The sequence below is a fragment of the Dipodomys spectabilis genome, unplaced genomic scaffold (genome assembly GCF_019054845.1).
Source record: "Dipodomys spectabilis isolate Male_0828 unplaced genomic scaffold, ASM1905484v1 ptg000127l, whole genome shotgun sequence".
In the NCBI taxonomy this organism is placed as follows: Eukaryota; Metazoa; Chordata; class Mammalia; order Rodentia; family Heteromyidae; genus Dipodomys; species Dipodomys spectabilis.
In genome coordinates, this window is record NW_024870804.1 from 3,537,746 (window position 1) to 3,558,693 (window position 20,948).

The 20,948-nt window shown below is 46.9% G+C and overlaps 2 protein-coding genes across 2 annotated transcripts; one reads left to right on the forward strand and one right to left on the reverse strand.

Annotated features, from left to right (window-relative positions):
• Window positions 1–2,369: 2,369 nt before the first annotated feature.
• LOC122116169 (eukaryotic translation initiation factor 1-like) lies at window positions 2,370–2,729 on the reverse strand. The gene has a single exon (XM_042689816.1). The coding sequence runs from the start codon at window positions 2,727–2,729 to the stop codon at window positions 2,370–2,372; it is 360 nt and encodes a 119-aa protein (XP_042545750.1).
• A 14,182-nt stretch (window positions 2,730–16,911) lies between these two features.
• Window positions 16,912–20,528, forward strand: Chp2 (calcineurin like EF-hand protein 2). The gene is made up of 7 exons (XM_042689826.1): window positions 16,912–16,990; window positions 17,454–17,526; window positions 17,613–17,693; window positions 17,783–17,913; window positions 18,086–18,147; window positions 19,739–19,861; window positions 20,373–20,528. The coding sequence occupies exons 1-7, from the start codon at window positions 16,924–16,926 to the stop codon at window positions 20,424–20,426; spliced, it is 591 nt and encodes a 196-aa protein (XP_042545760.1). The 5' UTR covers window positions 16,912–16,923; the 3' UTR covers window positions 20,427–20,528.
• Window positions 20,529–20,948: the final 420 nt, after the last annotated feature.

Consider the following 20,948-nt stretch of genomic DNA (forward strand, 5'->3'; position numbering starts at 1 on the left):
CAGGCCGAGTGGGTCCTGCTCCACACCCATCTGGCCCAGATTCACCATCTTCACTTCTGTCGTCCATCCACGGCCCTCATCCCCAGCTCTTATCTACACTGTCTAGAAGAGTCACCACCTACGTTGCTAAAGGCCTACCCTGGGCTCCAGGCCCTTCAAAAGGGATGGAGGGCCAACTGTCAGTGCAGCTTCATCCTCCATCTCTCTCGGACTTGACCCTTGCATGCTAAATGTATATTTTCTTTCGTTGGAAGAATCCAACTATGGAAAGGTTATGTAAAAATCTACTTGGGTGTTTGCTGAAGAAATCCAGTAGCCTATTATTCCAAATAAATATGGAGCCAAGGGCTGGAATGTGGCTTAGTGGTAGAGTGCTTGCTTACATGCATGATTCCTCATAAATAGAAAAAGCCAGCAGTGGCGCTGTGGCTCAAGTGGTAGAGTGCTAGCCTTGAACAAAAGACAGCACCCAGCATCTGAGTTCAAGCTCAGGACTGGAAGGAAAAAAAAAAAAGAAAAAAGGAAAATGGAGTCAGTTTTGTGGTCTTCATGGAATGTGTCTACAAATCAAATACCTCATTGTTTTGCTAGCAAAGAGTGGAACAATGTAGTGGATTAAAGTAAGATTTATGGAATTTGGAGATCTTCAGCTCACCAGTTGGGTCCACTCTTCACTGAATGTTAGTGTCACTTTATTTTATTTAGATTGGCTTATGCCCAAGAGCCCTTTTCTTGGGGGGGGGGAGCGGTGAGGATGAGGGGAATGCATAGGAGAATTCTAGGAGCTGTAAATTCCAGCAGGATAAGGAAGGTTGACAAACATACATGGCATTCTCCAGGTTGAATCTTGCTGCTTTTGCTTCTTTCTTTGCAGTGATTTTCTCTTTATAAAGAATTATATATGTCATGTCATGCAGAGGTTTCAAAGCCACATGTGGCAGAAAGCAATAGAAGTATCCACGTATCCATGTTTGTGTACATATACATTTTCCTGAAAATAAAATACATGCATACATACATTGTGTGTATTGCTTTGTTTCCAAGATAAGGTCTTATTAGGCCTAAACCTCACAATCCTCCTGACTCTGTCTCCCAAGTGCTAGGATAACAAGTGTGCATCATTATGCCCTACTTACTGTTTTCAATTTAAAATGACATTTTACATGTTTCATATGTTAAAAAGTAAGTTGGAGATGCCATCGCACTCCAGTTAGATTGGCCATATCAAGAATGCAATCACAAATGCTGTTAGGGGTATCAGGGAAATGGAATCCTATTGCATTGTTGGTGGGAATGTAATCCAGCAGAACCACTCTGGAAGAAGGCTTGGAGGTTCCTCAAAAAAATTAACATAGAAATTCCCTATCACCCACTGTTGGGCATCTACCCAGATCATTACAGGTCAGGATATGGTAAAAACACTTGCACATCCATGTTCATTGCTGCACTATTTATCATCTCCAAGTTATAGAAGCAGCCCAAATGCCCTACAACAACAGATGAGTGGATCAATAAAATGCAGTACCTATACACCTATACCTATACCCATCCTTTAGAAAGAATATGATTATGTCATCTGCAGGGAAATGGACGGATCTAGAATAAATCATGTTAAGTGAGGTTAGCCAAGTTCAGAGATGAATGGTGAATGTTTTCTCTCATATGTGGAAGCTAGATCTAAAATACAACTGGACATGATAACGTATACAGGACTCTAGGCATTCACACACAGTCAAACTAAAGGATACCCTTTGGGGAGAAACACAAAGGGATAACTTTTCAAAACATTTAAAATAGTATTTATTGAAGCCAGGCGCTGGTGGCTCATGCCTATAATCCTAGCCCCTCTCGAGGCTGAGATCTCATAATCGTGGTTCAAAGCCAGCCCTGGCAGGAAAGTTCATGAGACCCATATCTCCAATAAACCACAGAAAACCAGAAGTAGTGCTATGGCTCAAGTGCTAGGCCTTGAGCTGAAGAGCTGAGGGACAGTGCCCAGACCCATGACCAAACCCTCCACCCCCAAAACAAAAAAACTATTTATTGAAACAAACTCCAGGAAATAGAAACATAGCTGTTGTTGTTGATTGTGTTCTTTTTCTTTTTTCTTGGGGGGGGGGTTTCGGGGAGATGCAAAAAGAGGGAGGAAGGGTAAAGAAATGTAATCTTGCTACTCAGTGTGTATGTGTGTGTATATATATATATATACATATTTATAATTTTTTAAGACAGCATGGCTCTTTTCAGTTTATTGCATGAAGAAGTTACACTAGCCCAAGTTAAAAGCAGACCCTAAATGGTTACGTTATACATGCTGTGAGGTTTTGAAACTTGTGACAAGGGACAGAGGAGAAATCCTTACTTGAGCTTCAGTGAGCCACAAGCACTAAAAGCCCATGAACCTTCAGCTGATCCTCCTTAGCCAGTCCAAGCTCTTCCAGGAACTGGTATATGTTCTTGCGCTGGTCACCCTGTAGCTGAATTACTTCTCCATATTCTGGATGCTCAATTACAGTACCACTGCAGGCAAATTTCTTCTTAAACGCCTTCACTAGTTTCTTTTTCTCGAAATCATCAGCGATCCCTTGGACAGTAGTAAGGGTCTTCCTGCCATTTCTCTGTTGAATTCTTCTATGGATATAATCCTCAGTGCCAGCAGGAAGCGGGTCATCACCCTTACTTTTATCAGCAAAGGGGTCGCAAGGGTGGAGGTTCTGGATAGCGGACATATAATAGGATTCCTTTTCCTTGGTGGAAATGGCCTGTGGAAGGTGGCTATGGGAGAAGGTGGGTGGGGAGAGGGGGGGGGACCGAGGGTCGGGAAGCGAGGGGGCTCAAGGGGGAGGCAGCTGAGTTCTAGGCGGTGGCTCAGTGACTGGGGCTATTCAGTATATTCTATGTGGGAAATAACCTATGAACTTGTGGGCAGGGATGGGAGGGGGAAACTGGGGAAAAGGAAGGGACGACATTATCCCAAAAAAGAAATGTACTCATTACCTGACTTATGAAATGGCAACCCCTCTGTACAATACCTTAATAATAACAATAGAATTATTTTTAAAAAATGAAAAGTAAGTTTTACTTTTCACATACGAATCATTTCATACTATGTCAGAGAAAATGTGGACACATCCCTAATAAACTATAAGATAGATACAAAAAGGACACAAAAAGTTTGGTTTAGTTCCAAATTGTTTTTAAAACAGAAACGTATTACAACCCCTTTTTACCTTTCTGAGGACCAAAAAAAAAGAATTATTAAAACCAAATATAATTCTTTTTTCTCGTTGTTGTTGTTGCTCCTCCTCTTATTCCTCTTCTTCTTCTTCTTCTTCTTCTTCTTCTTCTTCTTCTTCTTCTTCTCCTTCTCCTCCTCCTCCTCCTCCTCCTCCTCCTCCTCCTCCTCCTCCTCCTCCTCCTCCTCCTCCTCCTCCTCCTCCTCCTCCTCCTCCTTCTCCTTCTTCTTCTTCTCCTTCTTTTTCTTCTCCTTCTTCTTCTTCTTCTTTTCTTCTTCTTCATTTTTGCATGCATTGACTGTATAAAGGGGTTTCTTTGTAATAATTCTATAGGTACTGTGGAGAATCCTGCAGATGGCCTGGGAATGTGGCTCAGTGGTAGAGTGCTCGCCTAGTATGCGGAAAGCCCTGGGTATAATTCCTCAGAACCTCATAATCAGAAAAAAAACGGAAGTGGCGCTGTGGCTCAGGTGGTAGAGTGCTAGCTTTGAGCAAAAGAAACTCAGGGACAGTGCCCAGGCCCTGAGTTCAAGCCCAAGGATTGGAGAGAGAGAGAAAGAGAGAGAGAGAGGAGGGAGAATCCCATAGGCACACTGCCAGCAGCATCCTCTAAACGAGTTCACCCCTCTCTTATATTCCCTTAGTCCCCTCTGTTCCTCATCTCACTTTATCAAACAGTATTTGGGGGGTTTAATTATGCTACCTACCTTCTATACCTATGTGTACATGGACAACGTACTTAAGTCCTCTTCACCCCCACACTTCCCCTCTCCTGCTGATCCCTACAAGTCTCCTTTTTACAAACTTATCCTCTTATCACCATCATCATCATCATCATCATCATCATCATCATCATCATCATCATCATCACCCACCACCACCACCATCATCATCATCACCAGCGTCATCATCATTTTAGGTATAGTTTTCACATGAGTGAAAATGTGATCTTTGGCTTTTCAGCTTGGCTTATGTCATTCAGGCTGATGATTTCCCAATTCCATCCATTTTCCTGCAAATAACATAATTTTGTTCTTCTCAATGGCTGAATAATAGCGCATGAAATCTATGCCATGCTTTGTAGATCTATTCTTCAGTTGTTGGGCACTTAGGCTGAGTTCTGCTGTAAACATAGATATGGAGTTATTTGTCTTATAAATCAATTTACACTAAAGAGAGAGGTGTTACAGAAATATAGAAGGTGATAAGATAGGTCTCATCTTGGGCTTCTTTAATATTTTTTGGTAATGGGGCTTGAACTCAGGGCCTGGATACTGTTCCTGCGCTTTTCCCCTCAAAGCTAGTGCTCTACCACTAGAGCCACAATGCCACTTCCAGCTTTTTCTGTGATTAATTGGAGATAAGAGTCCCCATGTCCTTTCCTGTCCAGGCTGGCTTTGAACTGTGATCCTCAGATGTCAGCCTCTTGAGTGGCTAGGTTTACAGGCGTGAGCCATCTGCACCCAATTTATTTTATTTTATTTTATTTTTTTGGGGTCCGGTCATGGGGCCTGAACTCTGGGCCTGGGTGCTGTCCCTCAGCTCTTCAGCTCAAGGCTAGTGCTCTACCACTTGAGTCACAGCACCACTTCTGGCTTTCTTTTTCTTTTTGCTTATGTGGTGCTGAGGAATCGAACCCAGGGCCTCAGGCTTGCAAGGCAAGTGCTCTACCACTGGGCCACCTTCCCAGCCCCTTATTTTAGTTTTTTGAGGAAACTTTACACTTGTTTCCCAAGTGGTTGCTCAGGTTCACATCCCTACCAACAATGTCTGTGAGTTCAATTCCCCTGCATTCTCACTGGTATTTCTTGTTTATTCTCCTGATAATTACCGTGACTGAGGTGAGAATCGCACTATAGTTTTGATTTGTATTTCCTTATGTCTATGTTAAATAACCAATGGTATTTCTTCTGAGAACTATTGGTTCAATTCATCTGCTCATTTAATAATTGGATAATTTATTCCTTTGGAGTGTTTACTTGAGCTTATTTAATTAAATTAATATTAATTATGTTTTTTTGCTGGACCCAGGGCTTAAACTCGGGTTGGGCACTGTCCCTGAGCCTTTTGTGCTCAAAGTTAGCACTCTACCACTTGAGCCACAGTGCCACTTCTGGCTTTTTCTGAGTAATTTATTGGAAATAGGAGTCTCACAGACTTTTCTGCCTGGGCTGGCTTCAAGCTCTGATCCTTAGATCTCAGCCTCTTAATTAGGATTACAGTATTCTGAATATTAATAGTGTGTGTGGTGAGTAGCAGGCAAATTATTTTCTTACATTCTATGGGTTGTTTTCTCATTGTGTTAATTATTTCCTCTGATATGCAGATGCTTTTGGTCTTGGGTCCTGGGTCCTGAAGTCAGGGCCAGGGCTCAGTCCCTGAGCTTTTGTTGCTTAAAGCTAGAGTTGTGCTACTTGAGGCACAACTCCACTTCTGGCTTTTTGATGTTTAATTGGGGATAAGAGCCTCACAGACTTTCTTGGGCTGGCTTTGAACAGTGAACCTCAGAGCTCAGCTTCCTGAGTAGCTGGAATTGCAGGCATGTGCCATCAGTGCCCAGCATGGAGATGCTTTTTAATTTGATGCAGCCTCATTTTTCAATTCTTGCTTTTTATTTCTATATTATATTCCCATTGAGAAAATAATTGCTTATGCTTAGATCTTCTAGTTTATTCCAATATTTCTTTTTCCTGAAGTGGTTTTAAAGTTTCAGTTCTTATGTGAATAACTCTGCTATATATATATTTTATTTTTATTTTTTTTTATTTTTTTTTTGTCGGTCGTGGGGCTTGAACTCTGGGCCTGGGTGCTGTCCCTCAGCTCTTCAGCTCAAGGCGAGCACTCTACCACTTGAGCTACAGCACCACTTCCGGTTTTCTGGTGGTTTATTGGAGATAGGAGTCTTACGGTCTCTCCTGCCCGGGCTGGCTTTGAACCGCGGTCCTCAGATTTCAGCCTCCTGAGTAGCTAGGATTACAGGCGTGAGCCACCAGCGCCTGGCTTCTGCTATATTTTGCACTTTTTTTTTTTTTTTTTTGTACAGGATGAGATCTAGGGATCCAGTTTCAGTTTTCTGGAAGTAGATAAGTAATTTTCGTAGTGCCATTTTTTGAAGAGGATATCTTTTCCCCTAATATATGTTTTTGGCTCCTTTGTTAAAAATAAAATGGCAGAGCCAGGTGCTGGTGGCTTATTCCTGTAATCCTAGCTGGTGCTATTGCTCAAGTGGTAAAGCACTAGCCTTGAGCACAAAGAGGCTCAAGGACAGTGCCCAGGCCTTGAGTTCAAGCCCAGGGATACACACACACACACACACACACACACACACACACACACACACACATGTCATCATCAAGAACACAAACAACAGGCTGTCAAAGATGTGTGGACAAAGCAACTCTAACACACTTTTGGTAGGGACGTAAGCCAGCGCAAGCACTGTGGAAGTAATTATGGAGGGTCCTTAAAAAAATCTCTAAAGAGAACAACCCTATGATTCAAATCAGAGCACAAAAATTGAACTGGGAGCTGGGAATGTGGCTTAGTGGTAGAGTGCTTGCCTAGCATGCATGAAGCCCTGGGTTCAATTCCTCAGTACCACATACACAGAAAAAGCCATAAGTGGCACTGTGGTTCAAGTGATAGAGTACTAGCCTTAAGCAAAAGAAGCTCAGGGACAGTGCTCAGGCCCTGGGTTCAAGCTCCAGGACTGGCAAAATAAAAAAAGGAAAGAAAAGAAAGAACCTGTATACCCATGTTAATTGCAGCACAATTCATCCTATCCAAATAATGACAGCAACCCACATTGCTGTACAACTATAAATTACATATTATATACACATAGAAGCCAAACTCAAAAGTAATAGAGGAGAAAAATAATAATTAGTACAGAAATTAATGAAATGGCTACTAAAAAGTTACAAAATGTCAGTTTTTTGAAACTATAAATGAGATGGAGGAACCCCTAGTCAAATTGAGCAAAAGAGGTAGGGAAAAGACTCAATTAATAAAGTAGAGAGGAATTAGGAAATGTCAGAGTCACATAATATCCAGAGTAGCATTTGGAAATATTTTGAAAACATCTGTACTAATGAACTGGAAAACATGGCAGAAATGGATACATTTCTAAATACATTGACTTATCACAGTTGAAATAAGAGGATACAAACCACTTAAATAGATCATTAGCAAGCAATGAGATTGGGCTGTAATTAAGAGTCGCCAACAAAAAAGGGTTCAGGGCTGGCTATATTCACTGCTGGCTATATTCACTGCCAAACTTTATCAAACCTTTAGAGACGGACACCAGCACTCCTCAAATACTTCTTTTTTTGGGGGGGGGTGGGGGGGTCCAATTGTGGGGCCTGAACTCTGGGCCTGGGCGCTGTCCCTCAGCTCTTCAGCTCAAGGCTAGTGCTCTACCTCTTGAGCCACAGCGCCACTTCTGGCTTTTTTCTTTTTGCTCATGTGGTGCTGAGGAATCGAACCCAGGGCCTCATGCATGCAAGGCAAGTGCTCTACCACTGAGCCACCTTCCCAGCCCCTCAAATACTTCTGTAAAATAGAAAGGGAAATGCTATGAGCGCATTCAGTGAAAATTATCCTCACACCAAAACCCTATTAAAAAAAAGCAGAAAAATAAAAATATAGAATAATTTCCTTGATGAACATAGATACAAAAATGTAATAAAATATTTGCAAACAACTCTCTAAAAAGATAGCCAAGTTCTGGTGGCTCATGCCTGTAATCCTAGCCAGCCTCCCAGGAGGCTGAGATCTGAGGATCATGGTTCAAAGCCAGCCTGGGCAGGAAAGCACGTAAGACTTTCATCGCCACAGCTCTAGAAGTGGAGTTGTGACTAAGAGATAGAGTGCCAGCCTTGAGCACAAAAGCTCAGGGACAGTGCCCAGGTGGAGTTTGAGCCCCAGGACTGGCAAGAAAGTAAAAAGAAGAGGAAGAAAGAAAGAAAGAAAGAAAGAAAGAAAGGAAAGGAAGGAAGGAAGGAAGGAAGGAAAGAAGGAAAGAAAGAAAAAGAAAGAAAGAAAGAAAAAGAAAGGAAAGAAAAAACACTCAATTCAACTATGGATTAGCAAGAAGGAAAAAATATTAAAGCACTTGCTATGAAACACTGAATTGTTCTAGGATGGAATGCTGGATACATGAAAATTATGACTTTCACACCAGAATTCTCTTCATTAAATTAGAAACGAAATCAGATTTGAAGATCAAATTGGAATATTCAGATTCTAGAATCAAATGCTTTGTTAGGTATCTACTTGGCTGTTAACCTTCTCTTTCATAAATTCGCTAAACTTCAATCATCTGACATGCTTCAACAAAATTATAGAGACATTGATGCTACCAAAAATAGGAGGCATCGGGGCTGGGAAGGTGGCTCAGTGGTAGAGCGCTTGCCTTGCATGCATGAGGCCCTGGGTTCGATTCCTCAGCACCACATAAGCAAAAAGAAAAAGGCCAGAAGTGGCACTGTGGCTCAAGTGGTAGAGTGCTAGCCTTGAGCTGAAGAGCTGAGGGACAGCGCCCAGGCCCAGAGTTCAGGCCCCACGACCGGACCCAAAAAACAAAACAAAACAAAATAAAAATGGGAGGCATCAAGGGGCATAACCACTCATAACCAATCAATGGCATCTCTCCTTGTTTCCTCTTAAGGAGCCTGGTTCTGGGGACTACTCCAGCGGCCAGACAACTGATTTCACTGTGACTTCCACAGAAGTCATGGAATAAATTACTTCAAAGAACAGAAGCAGTGACTGAATCATCCCTGTCCTTTAAAGCTATTCTAGCGCCTACCACTCTGGCAGGTGTAATTTTGACTGTTAGTACTTACTACATTAACATTCAGAAAAGAGCTAGGTACTCATGGCTCATGCCTGCCATCCTAGCTATTCAGGAGGCTCAAATCTGAGGATCACAGTTCAAAGCCAACCTGGGGCAAGAAAATCTGTGAGACTCTTATCTCCAATAAATTACTTAAAAAAAAATAAAACCAGAAGTGGAGTGTAGCTCAAGTGGTAGAGAGCTCACTTTGAGTAAAAAAGCTCAGAGACAGTGCTCAGGTCCTGAATTCAAGCCCCAAGACACACACTTTCTCTCTCTCTCTCTCTCTTTCTCTCTCTCTCTCTCTCTCACACACACACAATTTGGAAGAGGCTGACAACTGCAGTGTCAAGTAAAAAAGGAAGTAAAGTGTAAAAAAGTGTAAAAGAAGTGTAAAAGGAAGTTTGATAGCCCACGAAGTGGAGGATTCATAGATCTACTAAGGCTGGGAAAGCAGGCCTCTGGGATAGACCCACCAAAATATATTACATGTCTCATTAATCAGACATCTGGAACCCCATAGCAGCATGTTTATTATTAGCTTGTACCCCAGAAGAGTGCCTCCTCCTACCCCAATGGGATTTTTTTTTTTTGTAAGTTGTGGGTCTTGAACTCTGGGCCTGGGCACTGTCCCTGAACTCTTTAGCTCAGGGCAAGCACTCTACCACTTCAGCCATTGTGCCACTTCTGGTTTTCTAGTGGTTAATTGGAGATAAGAGTCTCATGGACTTTCCTTCCCCGGGCTGGCTTTGAACCATGATCCTCAGATCTCATCCTCCTGAGTAGCTAGGATTACATGTGTAAGCCATTGGTGCCTGGCTCCCAATGGGCAATTTTGATTGTACTTATTTTCCCCTGCCAGTCCTGGGGCTTGAACTCAGTGCCTAGGTGATGTCCCTGAGCTTCTTTTGCTCAAGACTAGTACCACTTGAGCCATAGCTCCACTTTGGGCTTTTTGGTAGTTAAGGGGAAAAAAGAGACTCAAAGACTTTCCTGCCCTGGCTACTTTGAATTGTGACCTCAGATCTCAGCCTCCTGAGTAGTCAGGATTATAGACATGAACCACCAGTGCATAGTTTGTACTTGTTTTTTTAAGATTACATGTTGACTTAGGAATTTAATTTCCTGCCTCAGCACAGCCCATTGTCCTGGAAATGAGGACCACTTCCTTTGGAAAATTAAAGTTTTGTAGCAAAGACCATTTTATTACACACTGTTTGCAACCACTTTCGAGCTATGGTCCAGCCCACAGGACTGAGAATATTAGCTTTGCCTTCTAGAAAAGCCTGTCCATCGTTTCTGTCCCCACCAATGAAATTCCTGCACATGCAATCCTATGGAAAAAGAATTTCAAGTGTAAAGAATATGGTGTGTGTGTGTGTGTGTGTGTGTGTGTGTGTCTGTGTCTGTGTCTGTGTGTGCATGTGTGCTGGGGCTTGGACTCAGGGTCTGACTCACTGTCCCTGAGCTTCTTTTACTCAAGGCTAGAAATCTAGCACTTGAGTCACTTGGCTTTTTGATGATTAACTGGAGATAAGAGTCTCATGGACTTTGCTGCCCATGCTGGCTTTGAACTGTGATCCTCAGATCTCAGTTTCCTGAGTAGCTAGGATTATAGGCGTGAGCCATCAGCACCTGGAATCTTGGATATTTTTTAAAGACAGTGTCTCCCAATGCAGTCCTTGTACTCACTAAGAACCTCATACTGGCCTTGAACTCACAGCTCTCCTGTTTCTACTTCCTGAGTGCTGGGATTACAAGCATACACCACCACTGCGAACTAACAGATTCCCTTGGCTCCTAATGCAAACTGGTGATCTTCAGCAGAACTGTGAGAATGAGAGAAATGTGCTGTTAAACATGACACCAGGCTTGTGTCTGTGGTTGGCTGGATTGTGTGTAGGGTGGAATGGCTCAGCCTTGATGAAGAGCACTCTGCTTTGGGGCAGTCCTGATGAATGGGCTCTATGGTTGGGACCGAGTTTCCCATTCTGTACTGTTGAGGTGGCATGGGGCCTTGTGTATGGGGATCAGGACCAGGGCAAGAAGGACTATAGCTATTCAGAGAAGGAGGAGGAGGAGGAGGAAAGAACTGAGTATGGAGGAAGAAGGGAAAAGAGAGAGACAAGGAAGGAAGGGAGGGAAAGTAATAAATATGTGGACATGATGTGCATGTATGGAAAATCTACTATGAACAATTTAATGTACAGCTATTTAAAAAACAAACAACAGCCGGGCACTGGTGGCTCATGCCATTAATCCTAGCTTACTCAGGAGGCTGAGATTTGAGGATCATGGTTCAAAGCCAGCCCAGGCAGGAAAGTCCATGAGTCTCTTATCTCTAATGAACCCACCAGAAAACTGGAAGTGGCCTTGTGGCTCAAAGTGGTAGAGCACTAGCCTTGAGCTGAAGAGCTCAGGGACAGCATCCGGGCTCTGAGTTCAAACCCCACAATCACCACAACACAACAAAAAAATAATTAAAAATGAAAACAAACAAACAACAGACAAACACAAAAGGAAGGACTCTTTTTATCAGTGGAAGCAAGCGATGGCTGGATAGTGGTGGGTGTGTGCTGAGAGTGAGCAGGCTCCCCAGGGGCCTTCTTCATGGTGGCCGGGTCTGTCCTGGTACCATCTGGGATCATCCAGGCACAGCTCTGCTGTGTTCTGCACCCTCATAGGCTCCTGGATAGTGTAAGGAGGTCTGCTTGCTGTGGACTGAAGTGGACTGGCCTAGGCCGAGGGAGGAGGAGGGCACAAAAGGAACTGCTGAGATGATTGATGGTAGGACTTGGCTCAGGGATGGACAGCTTTCCTTGGAGGTGGACACTTCTAACATGGTGAGGATGACCCCTGGCCCCCCCTGGGCTGGTCAGATCTCCCACTCATACATTCTCCCAGCAGTCTGTCTCCATTAGCAGAACTTATAAACTAGGTGACGCTATTCCTAGTCCCAGAAATCTGAGATGATAGCTTCTCATTGGCCCAAAGGACTCTGCAGATGGTGTTGGGGGTAAGGGCTCTGAGCATTTCTGTGTGGCACACTGTGATCACGTGTTCGGAGTCACACAAAGAGATAGAGGATGGATGCATGGTGGAGGATGGATGGTGTGAATGTTGGATGTAAAGACAGAAGGGAGGGAAGCCAAGGAATTCAGATCACCTATAAGCCTGGCAAGACCCAGAAGCAGACTCTTCTCTAGCTTCCTGGCCACATTGTCTGCTTTGCTCACTGAGACCATGCAAGGTGATGCATTGGCTTTGCTTTCAGCCACTAAGATTGTGGTGATTTAGTACAGAAGCTACAAGAAACCAATACACTCTAAAAATGATTACTTGCATGTTTCCTTTTCTTTCTTTCCTTCCTTCCTTTTTTTTTTTTTTGCCTCAAATCCTCACTTCCTGTTTTATTGTGAATAAAGATGAAAATCCTCACAGGGACCCACAAATCTCCTAACTAGGGGCTGCCTGAGCCTATCTTTATTTTTTGGCACATACCCCTTCATTCTTCTTTTCCATGTGTTCTTACTATTCTTTATACACTCCAGACCCACCTTTGCGCTTATACATCAGGGTCTTTGCACATGTAGTATACGCACATTTTTTTTTCTGCCTCAAATGCTCTTAGATAATTGCTTGTCTTACTTCCTCTTCTCTGAGTCTTTACTCAATGTCATCGCATCACAAATCCCTCTGTTAAAATCTCAAACCTCCCCAGCCCTCCCTTCCTCTGCTTTGTCTTGTTCCTCTCTCTCTCTTATCATCATCTTATAAATGGTAGGCTTTCTGTTTTTGGGGGTTGCTCGCAACCCCCTTCCAGAATGGACCTTCCAGAATGCCACCTTCATGGTTGAATACATGAATGAATGTGCACCTTTCATCTTTGGTGTCTTCACCTGCCTCTGGGCTCCAGGAGCTGGGTCTGTCTTACTCTCATTCTAGTCCCCTTCCTCATTCATGCCTGCTGAATACACAGTCTCACAGGACAGCTAGAAATGGGAGGAACAGAGTTGGGGACTGCCACCTCAGCCCACCAGTGGAGGGAGACCATTCTGCTCCTTTTCTCCCCTGACCTCCTTCACTCCTCCTGTCCATCCATCCATCCATCCATCCATCCATCCATCCTCCATCCATTCATCTATCCATCCATCCATCCATCCATCCATCCATCCATCCATCCATCCATCCTCCATCCATCTGCCCATCCATTCTTCTCTTCTGTTCCATTTCCTTCCTGTGTTTTCTTCTTTTTCTGTTGGAGATGACCCCAGTGCAGGTGAATCTCTTGTGATGCTTCTCTTACCTGTGGCTCTTCTTGCTCGAGTGTCTCATGAGGCCCTGGAAATGAGACAGAAGGGGAAATGGGTTGGGATTTTGAAGTTGTTTTGGGCAGCTGTGGGGTGGGGACTAAGGGCCACCTACTTGCTAGGCTGGTCCTCTGCTACTCAGGCTACATCAGCCCAGGATTCGTGGAAGGCACCAGGACTGGGAATTAGGATGTGAAGGGCTCTTCTTCTTCTGTGTGTCCTTTTACCCTTTGTGTTGTGTTATCGATTCCCTCTTTTTTCTGTTGTTGCTGTTTTTCGGTACCAGTAATGGAGCTTGAACTCAAGACCTTATGCTGTCCTTTAGTTGTTTTTTTTTTTTTAATCAAGACTGGTGCTCTACCACTTGAACCACACTTCCACTTCTGGCTTTTTGCTGGAGTTAAGAGTCTCAGAGACGTTTTTTTCCTGGCTGATTTTGCTGCAGGAGCCTCAGATCTCAGTCTCTTGAGTAGCTAGGATTACAGGTGTGAGCTTCAGGTGCCTGGCTATGTTATATATTTCTAATCAAGCAGCAAAGCTCCTCTAACCCCTCCCTACTGGGTGCAGTTTACAGAAGCTGGAAACAGCAGCTTTTAGAGGTTCAGGCCCCAGGGAAAGGCATCCTTGAAGCCTACTGGCTTCTTCCGTAGTGGCCTGCCTAAGTGCTGTTCCTTACATGCCTTCTGCTTCCTGTCACATGCCCCCTGCTTGGAAGTGCCACTCTATTATTTTATTACTGGCTGTCTCTGGCAGACATCTGTTGTTTAATCTGCCCAGGAGAGTACTTTTCCCTTTGGTTAAAAAAAAAAAAAAAAGGAGTCACTTTCAGGAATTGCCCCTCCCTGTCCAAAGGCTTGTCAATCACAGATAGTCCTGCCCTCCCTATCCTGAGGGTGAGTGGAAGACCCCCATTTGGCCACACAGGTGGGTGGGTGAGTAGGGGGTCTTTTCAGTGTTGATGGATGTCTACAGTTATGTTTTGAAGGTGTGTTGGAAATGTAATCCAAAGTTTGTGTGTTGGAAGTTTATTCTCCAAAGCGATTGTCTTGTCTTGGGAGGTGGACCTAAAGGGAGGCTAGTAGGTCTCGAGATTTCTATACTCAGGAATGCATTCTCTGAGCTTTATTGTTGCTGGAGTAGATTAGTTAATGGTTGGTTGTGAGACTTGAACTCCGTGCTAGGGCGCTATCCCTATGCAATTTCCCTCAAAGCTAGCTAGCACTCTAGCACTTTGAGCCACAGCTCAACTTCCCATTTTCTGGAGATAAGAGTCTCTTGGACTTTCCTGATTAGACTGGCTTTGAACCTCAAATCTCAGCCTCCTGAGTAGCTAGGAGCACCTGACTTCTGGATATTTTTGATATGGAGTTGTTCTTTTTTTTGACTTTTCTGTTCAAGTTGGCCTTGAACTTCAGTTATCTGGGTCTCAGCCTCCTAAATATGATTGATGCTAGGCTTAGCCCAGATTTTTTGTATCAGGTAATCTTTTACCTTTTATAGAGACTATGGATTATATATGTAAGTATGTGTGTGTATATATATATATATATGTATATATATGCGCACACATAGAGGTTTTAATTTTCATATGGTTAAATTAGTCGGTGTTTTCTCTGTGATTTCTACATTTTGCTTCATGCTTGAATGGGCTTATCTTGTCTTTACATCTATTTCATCTGTAAATTATTTTGGTTTAAGAAGGTAGAGGGAGGGGCTGGGAAGGTGGCTCAGTGGTAGAGCGCTTGCCTTGCATGCCTGAGGCCCTGGGTTCGATTCCTCAGCACCACATAAGCAAAAACAAAAAACAAAAAAGCCGGAAGTGGCGCTGTTGCTCAAGTGGTAGAGCGCTAGCCTTGAGCTGAAGAGCTGAGGGACAGCGCCCAGGCCCAGAGTTCAGGCCCCACGACTGGACCCCCCCCAAAAAAAAATAAAAAGAAGGTAGAGGGACACCACCAGTGGCCCAAGCCTGCAATCCTAGCTACCCAGGAGGCTGAGATCTGAGGCTCCCAGTTTGAAGCCAGTCTAGGTATTAAAGTGTGTGACTCATCTCCAGTTAGCCACCAAGAAGCCAAAGTGGAGTTGTGGCTCAAGTGGTAGAGCAACAACCTTGAGTAGAAAAGACTAGTGAGAATGTGAGATGCTGAGTTCAAACCCAGTACTGGCACACACACACACACACACACACACACACACACACACACACACAAGGGGTAAGGGTACAGTTTTTATCATGCACAGGAGTCATGGCTGGGTGTCAGCAAGGAGGATGGATTTCCTACATGGTCTGATTCCTTGGGTGCCTGACAGGAATCAAACTGAGTATGCCTGTTGCTTCATCTTTGGGGTATCTGAAAGAGAAGCAAGCACTTTGTAAATCAATATTTTCAAGACCCATCTGAAGGAAACCACTGCCTTGGGTTGGTGAATAGACCGTGTCTCTAGCCCCCTCCTCTCTAGAGCAAATGTGAACCCTTGTAATGAGCTGCTTCCCCCCCCCCCTTACTTCTCCATAGATATACGTGCTTTGTGTGTGTGTGTGGGCGGGGGGGGGGGGGGGGGGGGGAGGTTGTGCGTTCTGGAGTTTTTTTGTTTTGTTTTTTGTTTTTGCTGGTCCTGGGGCTTGAACTCTGGGTTTGGGCACTGTCCCTGAGCTTCTTTTTGCCCAAGGCTAGTGCTCTACCACTTGAGCCACAGCTCCACTTTGGGCTTTTTCTGTGATTAATTGGAGATAAGAGTCTCACGGACTTTCCTGCCGGCTTCAAACCATGATCCTCAGATCTCAGCCTCCTTAGTAGCTATGGTAACAGGTGTGAGCCACAGGTGCGTGGCTACACACTTTTCTACGGTAGACAAGTACTGTACCACGGAGCCACATCCCTAGTCCCTGGGAAAACTAGGAATCTGGATTTTTTTTGATCAGTCTGGATTGTAAGCCTTGGCTCAGTTATACAACAGAACTATGTAGACAGATCCACCAACAGGTAGAGAAACGAAGCTAGACTGACTTGGTGTACCTGGATTCCAGGGTAAGTCCTCCAAATCCAGAAGGCCCCTCTCCGGGTGGCCCTCAGCCCCAACCCAGTCCCGGGCCTGCCCAGAGGAGAGCGCAGCAGACGGGGACAAACGTCTCTCTTCGCTTCCCAGCAGGACTTGGAGATCTGGGGCCCAGGAGGAGGAGTTGGGGGGGGGGGGGGAGAGAGGGGCGGTGCCCGGGCCTCGCCCAGCTCCTCCCCAGCCGGTCTCCAGTCTCAGGGCTCAAACAGCCCGTTGTTCGTGCCCGCCCCGCGGTGGCCTGCGGCCTCGGGCATTGTTCGCTCCCCGCCGGGTCGCAGGTGGGAGGCGCGGAACGCCGGGGTTCTGCAGCCTGGCTGCTCTCCAGGCCGGCCGGCGTCCTTCGGCCCCGGGGTCACGGGGTGGCCGCGCCTGGGTTCCCTGGCCGGGCGCGGGGCGCGCGGGGCGCAGAGGAGCGCGGGGCGCAGAGGAGCGCGGGGCGCAGCGGGGCGCAGAGAGGCGCGGGGCACCGGACTCCGGCTCCACCATGGGGACGCGCAGCTCCCACGTCGCCGTCATCCCCGACGTGGATGACATCCGGCGGGACACCGGCTGTGAGTCCTCGGGGCCGGGAACGGGAGGCGGCGGGCGCCGCGCGGAGCCCCGGGCACGCGCGCTGGCCGGGTGGATGGGTCTGCACATCCCGATCTGCGCCGCACCCCCCTCCCCGGGGCCGGACCCCCCTCCTGGGTGTCTGCGATGGATCGCAGAGGCCCGCGTGGGACGGGCTGGAGTGGGGTGACTTCACAGGTCATGGGAGTCCTAGTTCAGGGAGGATCTGGGGTTTTTGGGGGGGGTTGTTTGGCGATGGGGGGCTGCACTTTGGCTCGCTGGCTTTCTGGGGGGGGAGGGCTGTGGGAACCACCCTGGTCTCAAATTTAGATCTTCCCCATGCCGATCCCAGCCCCATCAGCTGCGTCCGTGCAGGGGGAGGCATGGGGGACCCCCATAATCTGGGGGTGGGGTGGTGCGCGCGTCTTCCACGGAGGGGGCCGCGTCCCTCATTCCCTCCCATAGTCTCTCAGGCCAGCCTGCTCCGTCTCTACCACCGGTTTCGAGCCCTGGACAGGAACAAGAAAGGCTACCTGAGGTGAGGGGGAGCCGCTGGTCCTCCCACCCGTCTGCCCAACTCCATTCCTGCCTTTGCCAGACCCCTTTCCAACTTGGTCTTTACAGCCGCATGGATCTCCAGCAGATCGGGGCGCTGGCGGTGAACCCCCTCGGGGATCGCATCATCGACAGCTTCTTCCCCCACGGGTGAGGCCTCCCCCCCCCACCCCCAGGGAGTGGGGAGTCGGGAGTAGGGATGGAGGCAAGGGACCACTGTCTCCTCCCCCTGCCCGCAGGAGCCAGTGCGTGGATTTCCCGGGCTTTGTCAGGGTCCTCGCTCATTTTCGCCCGATAGAGAACGAGGACCCAGGAACCCGAGATCCCAAGCAACCCGAGCCTCTCAACAGCAGGATGAACAAACTACGGTGTGAGTTGGAGTAGTGTGTGTGGGGTGTGTGTGTGGGGGGGTGGGCACACCTGCCCCCTCACCACTCAGAAGAGACGCTCCCAGGTGGGGGCCTCCAACCTCCCCTGGTGACCCTGCCAACGCTGGGAGGGGCTGAGCAGACTCACCTTTCCCCCCTCCATTCTCTTCCCAGTTGCCTTCCAGCTCTATGACTTGGATGGAGATGGGAAGATCTCCAGACAGGAGATGCTACAGGTTCGTAGGGGTGGGGGGGGGGGATTCCAGGGCCAGAGGCACTGCTTGGGAGTGGGCTTTGAAGAAGGGCTGGGAGAGGGGGGGTAGGGGTGGGTGGAGGGAGGAGGGAGGCAGAAGGAACCGCGGGGGGGGGGGCGATGGGTGTGGCCCAGTGTGGGTTTGCTGGGAGATTGGGGGGGTTGTGTCAGTGGAAATGAGATGTGGGGGAATTAGATTGGGAGATACAGAGAACCCACCTTTTGAGAGGTCCAGTCAGGAGTGTTTATTAGTAAGCTCCCTACTAGTAGTAGCTGACTCATGTCCCAAGGTCTTGTACTTAATAGTGTTAGGAAACTGAGCCAGGAGGGTAGGAGAGTGAAGAAAGAGAAGACATTCCATCTCAACAAACCAGATCAACTCTAATGGAGTGACCTGAGGAGAGTCAGGAGACAGGAGGCCCTGGCGAAATCACAGCAGAGGTCAAGAGGTCTAAGGAGGGTCATGGTTAGGGGGCAGGGTCACAGGGAGCTGGAGAGTTCAAACTCCCTACTTCGTGGCACAAGTCTGACACGTCTTGGAACCTACTGTCCAAGTCCCTGCCCCATCTGCTTCTAGGAGTTCAGGTGCCTCTCTGGGGGTGGGGTGGGGAAGTGGATTTGGCCTCTAGAGTTTGGGTAAAGTCCCCATCATCCACCAAGATGCCAAGATGGCGCCACTTAGAACAGTATCCATGCTTCAGGAAGACATCTTTGGGGACAGCATAGACTTGGCAGGGATGGGGGAAGAGGTCAGGGATTTTGCCTAGGATGAGGTGTGATCTGACCACAGAGGGCCATGCCAGCTCCCAGGGGCTGGTGGTGTCAGCTGAGAAATGGGGTGCGTGGGTGAAGGTGGAGATGGCTCCTTGGATCTGGTCTGGGAGGTGGAGGATGTATGGAGGGCAGGTTGTAAGGTTGCTGTTGTGAGTTGGGGCAGATTTATTGTTGAAGAGAGGGGCTCAAGGGAAGTTGGATGGTGCAGAAGCAGGGGATTAGCTAGGAGGTGAATGAGACCGGGTGAAAACCTGCTATAGAATGCCATAAAATTGCTAATAGCTATAGGAAAGGCTTGAAGGATGGGAGAGCAGTGTGCTTGTATATGTGTGTGTGTGTGTGTGTGTGTATGTGTGTGTTTGTATATGTGTGTGTATGTGTATACGTGCACCTCTACTGGGTTTTGAACTCAGTTTGCAATTTTGCTTGCTCAAGGTTGGCACTTTACTACTTGAGCCATAGCTCAGCTTTTTGCTGGTTAATTAGAGATCAAAGTTTCATGGATGTTCTTGCCGAGGCTGGCTTCAAACTAGGATCCTTGGATCTCAGTCTCCTGAGTAGCTAGGATGACAGGTGTGAGCCACTGGCACCTTGTCTTGAGAGAGTAGCTTTTTCACTTATTCATTGTGGTTTGTTCCTCATTCCCTTTTATGGTGCTGGGGAGTGAACCTAGTGCTGCTCAATTACTTGAGCCATGGCTCCCACCCTCTATTTTGTTTTTGAGAAAGGGTCTCACACCAGGCAGGTTTCGAACTCATGATCCTGCTTGGCTTACCGCGGTCTCTTCTTTCACCTCCCAGGTTCTTCGGCTGATGGTTGGAGTCCAGGTGACAGAGGAACAATTGGAGAGCATCACAGACCGCACAGTACAGGAGGCCGATGAAGACGGGGATGGGGCTGTGTCCTTCCTGGAATTCACTAAGGTTGGAATGTCCCTGGGGAATGGCAAATTCACATCAGCTGTCTTTGGGACTGATGGACAGGGAAGTAAGGTTCAAAGAAAAAGGGCAGCTGGGGCCTGTGATTGCAGGTGCGCCTGTAATCCTAGCTACTCAGGAGGCTGAGATCTGAGAATCACAGTTTGAAGCCAGCCCAGGCAGCAAACTCCATGAGCTCCTGTCTTCAGTTAACCACCAACAAGCCAGAAGTAGAGCTGTGGACCAAGTAGTAGAGTACTAGCCTTGAGCAAACAGGAGCTCAGGGACAATGCTCAGGCCCTTGGGGAAAGAAAGAAGGAAAGAAGGAAGAGAGGAAGGAAGGAAGGAAGGAAGGAAGGAAGGGAGGGAGGGAGGGAGGGAGGAAGAGGGCAGAAAAATAGTTGTCACCAGGGCCTCTTGGAGTCCTAGGGAGTAGGCAGGGCCCTGGGAAAGAGGCCGGAAGGTTAGAGGATTGAGATCTGAGCCTCCTGTGTCAACCACATCTATCTCTCCCCAGTCCTTGGAGAAAATGAACATTGAACAAAAAATGAGCATCCGGATCCTGAAGTGACCCATGAGCGTTGTCCTGCGTGCTGACCAGAATCTGCTTGGGGTCCATCCTCAGCCCCATGGTGGCCAGATCCTCTCAAAATACTCTCTGACTACAGAACTTAACTCTTGGGAGCTCACGGATAGCTCACTTGATCTCAGATCTGTCAATCTGCCCACATCATCTTCTGGTTGGCAAGTGACTGGAAATGTAGCTCAAAGGGACTGAAGTATGAAGAGGGACCTTATGGGCTCCCATAATGAAGAAGTGTGGAAGTTATGTATCTTCAGGAACAGCCAGATCCAGGGCACCGAATGATGTTATTGGTCTGAATTTGCTCTGCTCTGTCTCAGCTCAGCTCTCTTTGCTTTTGGCCTTATTCCTTGAAGGCTTCTTCCCTGATGACAGCAAACGGCCATTGTAGCTTGAGGCTCACATCCTCCATGCCATCACTCAATGGGAAAGGCTTCCTTATTCCAAGGATTCCAAACAAAGAACATCATTGTTTGTCTGCTTCCCCCCTGCTCGGCCCATCTGGGGATC